Source organism: Dysidea avara, chromosome 9 (genome assembly GCF_963678975.1).
Source record: "Dysidea avara chromosome 9, odDysAvar1.4, whole genome shotgun sequence".
Lineage (NCBI taxonomy): Eukaryota > Metazoa > Porifera > Demospongiae > Dictyoceratida > Dysideidae > Dysidea > Dysidea avara.
The window spans coordinates 12,012,610-12,023,443 of NC_089280.1; the positions used below are offsets into that span (position 1 = coordinate 12,012,610).

The following is a 10,834-nucleotide window of genomic DNA, read 5'->3' on the forward strand; positions in this document are numbered from 1 at the left end:
ACGTCAAAAAAAATTTGACGAATCGGTTTAATTCGTCAAATTTAAATTCGTCAAATGTTTATAAGCGCCCTTTAAAGTACAGGTTTTGCCTACAATTTCTTGATTTTCGTCAACATCTGATTTTATTTGTCAAATCTACTGAAGTCTGAATTCATCAAAGTTTTTTGACGTCAAAATTTCCTTGCGTACAGTAAATTAATATTGTTCATAGCTGAACTCTCTACTGGGTTACTTTTTTGTAGACTCTCCCGGGTGACCATTGAATGAAAAATAATTTTGGCTAGCTGATTACTATTATTGTACTTTGACCTGGCTACATGCTTTACTATTATAGTAACATGATTGATGTAACTGTATGTACTTAAGGTTTCTATGTGATGCCAGTCACTTGTCACTGTATATATAGCAGTAGTAAAATGTATTTAAAACCTAATAACCACAAGTATTTTTACCAATTTCAAGTTTTCTCAGCAAAAATATTGAGTCAGTACAACTGCATGTGTGTGTTATAAACTTTTGAGACATGCATTTAGCATTTAATATGCTGTGATTTATAATTTTTAAACAGGAAACACTGCTTGAAGTATCTTAGTTTACTACAGTGGTATATCCCCAGTATATGGAACAGTTAATTGTTTGTTATTTTAGTAGTTTTTCAGTAAACCAGCATTCACTGATGTTTTACTGAGAGTTTAAAACTTTGTAAAATAATTATGTTCCATATACTTAAGTTTACTGACACTTTACTATCAGTATAACTACAGTAAGGCATCTTAACAAATTAGTAAACTAAGAACCTTCAAGCAGTGAAACAGCTCCATTAAAAGTTTGAAAGATTCGTGAACTTTGGTTGATGAATGTTCGAACCCTAAGTTTGTTTGGGCCCTACTCCATGCATAGAACTACATGTACAATTGACAGCTCAATTTTTGTAACAAGACTGCGTAAATAGCAGATTCTCTTACTGCAATATTGCCAAACATTTACAGTCACTTAAAATGCCAGCACATTATATGCTTACTTCCCATACAGTGATATATTATGCCAACATAGTTGCCGCACAACCCTTGCAAATAGTACATTTACTGTAACCATCAAATAAAAAGACTCACAGTAAATAATGTAATATTATTGCATGATGTATAGTTACACATTGTGTATTACATATAATGGTGCTATGTTTTCAAAATAAATTCAAGCTCTTTAAAACTATTTTGTAATGTGGGCTTTGATGTACATATGTAACTTGTAAAGTATAGAGGTGCTATTTTTTCTTTTATCTGGTGCTATTTTTCGTAAAATTGTATCTTATTTTTTGTATAAGAGTTTCTATATGTATGTTATTGTAGAATATTCAACTACAAGTTATCTCTTTGATCTTTTCTTCATGGCAGTCATCTGCTGTTCAATCTGCTTTGCAACTTCCTCCAAATCTTTAATGTCTGTAAGTGTGAAAATCAGTGTAGACCAGGTCTTTGGTCCCACTCCATTACTGGTGCTCAACCAGGTCCTTAACATTTCGTCACAGCATTCAGCTGGATCTTGGTTGCATTTTTCTTTTATGGTTTTGACCACACCAATGTTAAACTCAAGATAGTCAGCAACTTCCCTCCAATATGATGCTATATGTGGTATGACAATTTTGTGTAGTTCTCTCATCTTTGGAGCTAAACAATTAACAATTTTTAATGTTAATCTTCGTATTGACACCTAACATACCTTGAGCTAGTATTCCCACTGAGTCAGGAGGGGTAGCAGATACTGTGGCTCTACCTGAATAATATAAATAATAAGTGTACAGTGATATTATAATTAAAATGTGTACAGACTGCATTTTTAACGTTATGATTAATGAGTATACGTTCAGTTGTAGGATGTGGATTCAAGGGCTTGAAAGAGAAGGGCGCACGTAAAGCAGTGATGACATTCAAATATCCTATATGATTGTATCAACACTATAGCTATAGAACTTTTCTCCCTGATCTTGCACCTGCATCTTGGCTTATGTGGTCTAAAGAGGGATGTAGATCAGTGCTAATGTTGACTTTGTTGAGTGCAGCTGACAGCACATGGTATTGATGAGATAGTAATTAATTGGCTGCTGTATTATTTATATACAGTATCTGATTCATTTGTTTTAAAAGGTGCCTGGCTAAGTGGCAGGTTTAGGGATGTGGATTCAGGGGCTTGAAAGGAGAAGGGCACACTATAAGCCAAGATGCAGGTGGTCAGGGAGAAAAGTTCTGTATTGATGTATGGATATTGGAATGTCATCACTGCTTCACTGTTTCAATGTGGTCTAAAGTGGGATGTAAATCAGTGCCAATGTTGACTTCATTTGAGTGCAGCTGATTCAAGCACATGATATTGCATTGTTGATAAGATAATAATCCGATTCATTTGTTAATTTTTAAAGTTGCTTGGCTTAGCTGGAAACAGCTGTGGAAAAGATGACCTATGCCTTTTAAAGTCTGAAGCTAGTACAAATACAGCTTCTCTGTAGAGTACTCTGCATAGGCCTTAAACATGTACAGTAGCTAACATGTAAGTGGAGGGAGGGGACAATTGCCCCAAATTCCTATTGCTGCATGCATGGGTATGACTAAAGCACTCATTAACTTCATTTAATCATACAGTATACTATCTATGGTATATCTATTATCTATGAAATGCATACACTATGTGGTGAAACCACTCCCTAAATACTCTTATATGCTAAACACCTCTAAAATCAATTATTGTGGTGTTGGTTACTCTTTCAATTCTTCTAATTGAATGATTTAACAACAACTAGGTAGCTGTTATGGCTAACAATACCTCAGAATGAAGATTTTCGTAAGCACATATATTATCCACCACTGCAGAAACTTACAGCTACTACACTTTAATAAAACTATAACACTAATAATAATAGCTCCATGTTAATATCACATAATAGTGCATAAAAGCTTTACGGCTTAGCTTGTGGCCACTACTAAACCATCAACACATAACATAGTGCCAAATATACCACTTTGACACCTCAGATCAAAGGAAATCACAGGGTTATATATCACATATTTCCCTGACCACAGGGCAATATCTAGATATTGCCCTGTGGTTAGGGCAATATCATGATATAGCCCTGACCACAACTGCCTTTGATGCTGAGGCAGCTACAAAGCATCAGTTCCCTTCGATTATTTATGTAGAGATGTTTAAAGTTTTGCATTGTGGGTTTGAATTAGAGCTGCTTAAAGTTTTGCATTGTGGGTTTGAATTAAACATGCTGATTTAGTCAGGGGCATTGTTGTGAAGTAAAAAGAAATGATTGAGTCAGCATTGCATAGTTCAGTTACTAAGCATCACTAAATAATCATTTTTGCAATGTGGGGATTGTTTTTCTACGGAGTACAATGCAACTGCACGAAAAGATGCCTCAAACATTCACAACCTATATGTCTAAGTGTTTATTTTAGCACCTTAGGTTACTTTATTTATCCACAAAGTGGTTATTTGGTTTAAAATGGTATCACTACAACCAGTGAAACCCACAATCATTTCTTTTTTGTGCCCACAATTTAAACCCACAATCGATTTTTGCAAACCTCTGTATAAAAGTAATGTGGTGAATGTAGGTTTGTCTTCCTTCACCTATTAGGTGAGCATGCCAGAGTGGTATATATTACTTATACCATGGCCACTCTGGATTTGCCTGATATATATGCCCACGCCCTCGGGCCTGCGGCCCTCGGGCTTGGGCATATATATCAGGCAAATCCTTTGTGGCCATGGTATAACTATTAAATACCATATGTGCTACCATCAAGCAACTATCAATATAACTGATTGGCTATATCATTACCAACTTGTTATTGGGGCGAGCCTGAGCGAGCCCCACACTAGCGAGTCGCCCACATAACTTTCGTCTCAGCGACCATGCCCAAAAAACTACAGAAGAAATCGGAAAGAGACCCTGAAATAAACGGACTTACCGTGAAATAAACGGCGTAAATCACAGCACTTCCATATATGTTTGTCTCATCTACCATGCCACGGAGAAATATACGACGTAGATTACAGCACTTCCATATATGTTCGTCTCATCGACCATGTCACGGAGAAATATACGACGAAGATTACAGCACTTCCATATATGTTCGTCTCATCGGCCATGTCACGGAGAAATAAACGACGTAGATTACAGCACTTCCATATATGTTCGTCTCATCGACCATGTCACGGAGAAATATACGACGTAGATTACAGCGTATGAAACACGTGTATCAGCGCATGAATATGAAAATCATCTAAGGTTGGCTAAATGAATGCAGAAGAATGGCTTAGAAGAAGGAGACAGCTGTACAGATTGAGAAGGGACCGAGAAACACCAAAAGAAGCTGAAGAAAGACGAAGGAGAAACAGAGAATACTCCAGAACAAGATATGCTCGGAAAAGGGACACAATCTTGCAGCAGAGAAGGCAGAATTAGTATGTAAAATAATGAATCCGTCACACAACAATAACATTGATTTATCTACATAATAATTTTGTTTGCTTGCTTATGCTTTACGTTGTGTTATCAGATTTGTATATGACCACTATTGCAGCTATGCATACTCCCATTAAATATGTTCAGGCTCGCCCCACGATGCTGTTTGCATCTGTCTAGTACTATTGATGTATTAATATATTGTGGCAGCACTAGATATGATGTGTGCATTGTAGCTACTGTGGTTGGCAAGAGGCACATCTCAGGCTGAAGCAATGTTGAACGGTGAAGAAATCAAGCACATAGCATAGTAACCGTAATTATGCTTGGCTGGAGGTATCAGTCAATTAAAAACTTTAAAATTTCATTGAAACTTACAAGGTTTGAAGTTGTTTTGAAGACATTTATGGACTTGTTTACACCTAACCAGTACTGCCAAGCAGAAGTAAAGCTGGCATCAGGTGATGTTTTTGGCCAGAAAAGCCAAAACCTTCATCATCACCACCATACTGCAGCAAAGTGAATTGTGATGTATACATGCTTTACATCAGTATTACACCTGGAGTATCATGTCCTGTAGGTTGTAGATATGTACATAATTATACTCTACAAAGACTGGGCTCCCAGTCATAGATTTTTAAATTTGCTATTAACAAATGAACCATATGAATTGCAGTGTACATTTGATTTCACACTACACACAAGCTAGAAGATGCTCACATTTCAATGATTCTTCAATGTGCTCAGCTACTCCTGATAGTTGATCAATTTCTTTGAGTATTTCTATCAAAGTGGACCATGTTTTTGGTGCAACTCCATTATCAGTGGTCAGCCAATCATCAAATAGCTCAGTGCAGCATTTCATTGGATCTTTATTGCCTGTTTCTGCAAATAGTTTAATTGTTGCAATGTTGTAGTCCAGAAAGTCTGCAACTTTTCTCCACTCAGCGGCTATCTCAGGGAAAACAATTTTGTGCAAATCTTTCATCTTTGGTGCTGATAAAACAAAATAAGTATCTCTACAAACGTTACTCGATAATACACTGTGTACCTTTCTTAGTGACTTCATCACAATCCTGTGATGCTTCATCACAAACTTCAGACTGCACTGATTGACCTACAATGATCACTTCTACCTCACTAATACTGGTTATTATCTGTATCTCACTTACTGTTTAATGATGTAGTGGTAATACTGGTAGCTGTGTCAGGTTGATGGTAATCCAGAGTCAAAGATGCTATACACAAAAGAGAATGAAATATCATACAAGTTTCCACCTCTTAGTAACATAAACATGTTGTAGTGTTGATAGTTCAAACTCACCTGAAGTTGTATTGAGCTTCTCTTGTCCATCCACCTTCACAGACATTTTTGCATCTACAAAATACAAAATAGTTTAGTATTAGATATAATACCATCTAAGGGCTACTGACCTGTAGAAGTTGAAAATAATTTATGGTAGTGTGTGATATCACATTCAGTGTGGGGAACAGTAGTGGTACATGGTACTACACTACTCGTTTTTGCCTTTTCAAACTTGATATGTAACTGGTCACATTCTGAACAAGGGATGTAGCTATATATGTAAAATTTATGAAATGCTTTCATGTGTTGCTCTAATGCATCATTGATAAATCCTTGTAAGGTGTAAACAAGCTCAATCGTATCTGCATTAGCTTCTCCATCAGCAGCATTAGAAGTGTAACGAAATACTGACAGCTCAATTACTTCATCCTCATGTATTGGTCTAACCACATATGTCTGATTGTCTCCTAATTCAAGGTGAACATGTTGGTAGGAAAGCCTACAAATCATACATATAAGATTAGCTAGCTAACACATGATGTCTTGCTTTAGTAAATCATACTGGTGTGTGCCATTCCATTCTGCACACATCACAACAACTTGGTTGAAGACAGCTTCAGAAATAAACCCTCCTGGAAAATGGTATAGAAATCTGTAGAATGGTTTTGGACGTGCAATGGTTTCTTTGGGTAAAAGGTGAGGCGCCAAAAATAATCTCTCGTTTTCTTTTCTTTTTTCTACTTGTAACTGTTTATGTGCTAGTGATGAAGAAGTGACATCTGCCATTAGTTTGAAATTGATTAGCAGTTGTGCAATTTGTAATGGCGTTACATCAGGTACCCTTTGATCAGCTTCAATTTCAAGGAATTGTTGTATGCTCCACTGCATAAGCTGTTCCTCTAGTAATCCTTCTTCCCTAAGCTTTTTTGCATATTTGTTGAGTGGGAATTCCCTTGGGTAGCATTTTAGAGTGGTCAGGACATACGTCAGTAACTTAGCAAGCCAATTTGGAGACAAAATGATGATGGTGGATAGGCCTGAAACTTCAGCAAAGTGAAGAATAGTACCTTTTTTATGTAAATGTTGTAAAGCCTTTTTCACTTCACCTTCAGATAAGCCACAGTTTTGTGCTACATCTTTGCCTTGAGGAAGTGTGATAACACTGACTTTATCTTGGTAAGCAAAGTGAAGAAATTTTCGCTCCATTTTTAAATATCGAATTGGTCGTGGTTGCTTATTGGTGAAGGCAATTTTTGTTATTACTTGTTTGAGCTGGTTGATAACAATTGGGTCTCGTTTTTTATTGCTCATGAAAAATATTGACGGAGACCCTTCTGTAAACAGCTCATTATTTTTTGACCCTGCAATGTGATTTAAGAATGGTTTTCCTTCTAATTCTTTCAACAGAACAGGGACTATTTTTTTCAAAAGCAATTTTTCTTGCCACAGTTATATCTTCATGGAGTTCGTCAATGTGAGTGGCAACAAGCACATATGTAGGATGTAGTTTGGAGAAATCATCTTTGCTGGTGCTTTCACGGCTAACACGAGCACTAACAACTTCCATCCAGTAACATATTGATTTGATGCCTGACTTTGAAGGGGTGATGTCATTAGTATACCTATGATCTACAGTTTCGTATAAAGATTTTCCAGCATTGAACACAATGAGAGAGATCACCTCATCAGATATGAACAACCCATGTGTGTGCTGGAATACCTGTAGAGGAAAAGCAAACAGAATACAAGTGTAGGTGTAGGGATGCAGAAATATTGCAGCTAAATATTTGCAAATTGTAATTTTCAAATATAAGAAATTCCAATTTTCTAACATTCATATCATCTATAGTCACCAATTGTTACAATAAAAATGTTTTTACAACTATTCCTTATCTTTGTAGCCAACATAAAGGCTCCCTGCCATTTTACAGGGACTACAATGTTGGAGGGCATCAAAGATACATAGAAACATGTTATGCTGAAGTCTTTAGCATAGCAATCTCTTAGAAAGTTTTGAAAAAAGTGCATTTTGATTCAATTTTGAAGCAATTCAATTAATGTTGACAACACTTGACTATCAGTAGTACCATTTAAGTAGCCAAAACTTTTGCATGCCGCCCAAAATTCCACCCCTGAAAAGCACCCTATAAACATCTTACACAATGAAAATCACCTTTACAGAATAGTACTAGTTCATATAATACATAATATATAGCAAAACGCTAACAGGAGGTCGGATATAGAATTTTTAAAAATTGTCAAAACTCAAATTTTAGACTCACTGCCTGACTGATCACAGTCGTAAGGCTGGAGGCCAAACTGGGCCAAACAAAGCAGTACACGGTCACCATTTTACGCCACAATAACAAACTCACCAGTGGGATGTGCCTCTTGGGGTTCCGAGGAGTGTAAGCCCTCTGCGCCTTGCCTTTTCTTTCATCTTCAATCAGGCTGTTGTCTTCTTTATCCAATGAAACCATAGTTGAGGCATTAATTTTCCATATCAACACTTTCTTTCAGTAGCACATTTAGATGCCACAGAATTATTTCAGAGCTGGATTTTTGAAGCACTTCAGTCCTGGTACCACTATAAGAGGTACACTAACTAGATATCTGCAACTTCGCTCTTGGGATATACGCCATGCAAAAGAGCAGGCACCGCCAGACTAATACACAATAGGTTTGCGACTACACCCATCTAGGTTGACAAATCATGATAGAGTATGGAGACAACACCTCTTCACAATCTAGCTATTTGCTAAACAGAAAACAAGACCCTACTGGTGTAGCTAGCCCATCTTGTTTCATTACTTTTTATTGCATAGATCCCTACTTCATTTTAAGTGACAATTTTTTTAAATACTAGTTTGTTTATAATTTTTTGCTGTAGCTCAGGGACTGTTCCATTACATACATGACTGCTGTAATAGAGTGACTGTTGCATTAGAGTGTCTCGAGTCAGACAAGGGGTGTACATATTACAGCATAAATCGGTGGAAAAGTCCCTACTTTGGCACATTAGCTGTAACAATTATTACATTCAGTACCAAAGTAGGGACTTTCTCACTGAGTTATGCTGTAATACCATCATTCATCTCTTTATTATTGCATAGATCCCTATTTCATTTCATTTAATTGACAATTTTTACTAGTATATTAGAATATGAGGTTTTAAAGAAAGCCATAGTTGACCCCCTACCTGGTAACTTAATCACGCAATGAAGTTAACAAATGAGCAAACACACAACATTTATCTGTCTTTGTGCAATTTGCATCCACTAAAGTAACTCAAGTGATGACTAATATGTTATAGTGGTTCGATCCTCAGATCGCACAATAAAGGCAGTTACACCTGGCAATAGAATATAGGCACTGCATGCAATAGGAGTGCTTTGTTAATGCCAATATGCATAAATCCTTCTAAATTTGGGACCAAATTTTGAAAATCATCCTTATCGTCATGCCTGAGAAATTTTGAAACTAGAATGGTGCTGTCAACAGCAGAAAACACTTTTCAAATATTCACAATTTTTTCTTATAATTCTATGGTTTATTCTACCCTTCATTGGGTAGTAATTTAACTGATAATGCTGTGTTTCAGAACTAAATATTTAATGTGTCAAATGCAGCCATATAAGGGTGATTTTCCTAAATTTGGTCACATTTATTATAGAAGGTCATCACTGAAAATTTAACACAATTACATGATCAGAATTCCAATTACACACTTTGAGCCCAATTGTATATGCTTGCTATAGTAACTATAATTACTCACTTGTTGACCAGCGAAGTCCCACAGGTGAACATACTTCTTTTCTGGATCATATTGCTCATACAATGCTGTAAGTTGTTGAAACTCTTCTGTTGAAATGGGAACAAACTTTTATCAGTTGATGGGCTTTGAGATTCCTGTACTTCATCAAGGTGAATACGTTTTACTTTAGGTTCACCATCTGGTTGATTGCTCATTGCAGGCAAAGAGAGGAAAGATGCTGTGTTACTCATGGCAACATTGCTTTTTACATTTGAGGACAAGAAAAACTCTGTTTCAAGTAGAGCTTGTTTTTCTATATCTTCTATTTTTTTGACTTATCCATTAGTTCCCAGTTGGCAGCTGTTGTGATGCTTATTTCTAGCTGATCTGCTCCTTCTGCTGGGGTTGTATCCTGAAAACTCTTCCCCACAAGTGTATCTGCTAGGCATGACTTGCCTGACCCCTCATATCCTAATAGTACTAGTCGTGCATCTGATGGTGGCAACATGCCATCCATATAGCCTTGATTAATCTGATCATGTGTCCAGTTTGGTATTGTCACTATATAAAATGATGATACTGTACATTATTAGTTAGTAAATTGTTTGGTTAAAAAAGTCAATAACAAAAGAGACACATACAGTAGTAAGTTGTCACTAATGACTGGAGAAACATATACCATGTAGAATGTCTCCATAGTCATACTTTGTAGCTATATCCTTATTGATTTGTCGGAATAACAAAAGGTTCAAGAAAAATGTATGACAATGTGCATGTAATGGACCTTCTCCTTGTGGTACTCTGCTGACTTGAGAACCATTGTAATAACACTATCATGTTAGTTCATTTTGGCCTTTATTATTTTAGCTAAATGAGACAAGGACGGTTGAAAATTTACTTCCCCAGTAAGAACACCAGGCCACCAGGTTCCCAATATACAGTGGAGCAATGTGAATAAAGTTTCTTGCTCAAGGAAGCAACAACACCAAGTTGGTATAACCTGGAACCTTTTGATTAACAGGCCAACTTGGCTAGCACTATTCTGTCCTTGTCTCATTTACCTGTGTTGGGGTTGTTGTGGAACTTTGTGTTCCATTACCTCTCTCAGTCTCTGTAAGACCTGCACAGTCCGTCTGCAAGTTACTAGCCCTGCCCCAAGTGAATTTACCCACACAAGACTCAAGTGTCAGAGAGGTGCACAGACATCCCAGTACTGGTTCACTGGGTGGCAATAGCTGTGTTTCATACGGCTGCCATAGACTTTGCTTTGCTATATATTTTAGCAATGTTAAAGATTAACAAG

At 36.8% G+C, this 10,834-nt stretch overlaps 1 protein-coding gene across 1 annotated transcript; it reads right to left on the reverse strand.

The window, feature by feature from the left end:
* Positions 1 to 1,139: 1,139 nt before the first annotated feature.
* Positions 1,140 to 10,087, reverse strand: LOC136265914 (uncharacterized). The gene is made up of 9 exons (XM_066060863.1): positions 9,553 to 10,087; positions 6,325 to 7,497; positions 5,906 to 6,276; positions 5,796 to 5,849; positions 5,644 to 5,709; positions 5,523 to 5,588; positions 5,192 to 5,467; positions 1,720 to 1,773; positions 1,140 to 1,667 (listed from the first exon to the last, which is right to left on the reverse strand). Exons 2-9 carry the CDS (start codon positions 7,086 to 7,088, stop codon positions 1,366 to 1,368), a joined length of 1,953 nt encoding a protein of 650 aa, XP_065916935.1. The 5' UTR covers positions 7,089 to 7,497; positions 9,553 to 10,087; the 3' UTR covers positions 1,140 to 1,365.
* Positions 10,088 to 10,834: the final 747 nt, after the last annotated feature.

Bases quoted from the DNA above. Each gene is read 5' to 3' on its own strand.
- LOC136265914 (XM_066060863.1), bottom strand. From the start codon at position 7,088: ATGAGCAATAAAAAACGAGACCCAATTGTTATCAACCAGCTCAAACAA. The intron at 5,710-5,795 runs GTGAGTTTGAAC...TTTTGTGTATAG, and splicing joins GAAGCTCAATACAACTTCAG to CATCTTTGACTCTGGATTAC. The intron at 1,668-1,719 runs GTATGTTAGGTG...TTAATTGTTTAG, and splicing joins AGTGGGAATACTAGCTCAAG to CTCCAAAGATGAGAGAACTA.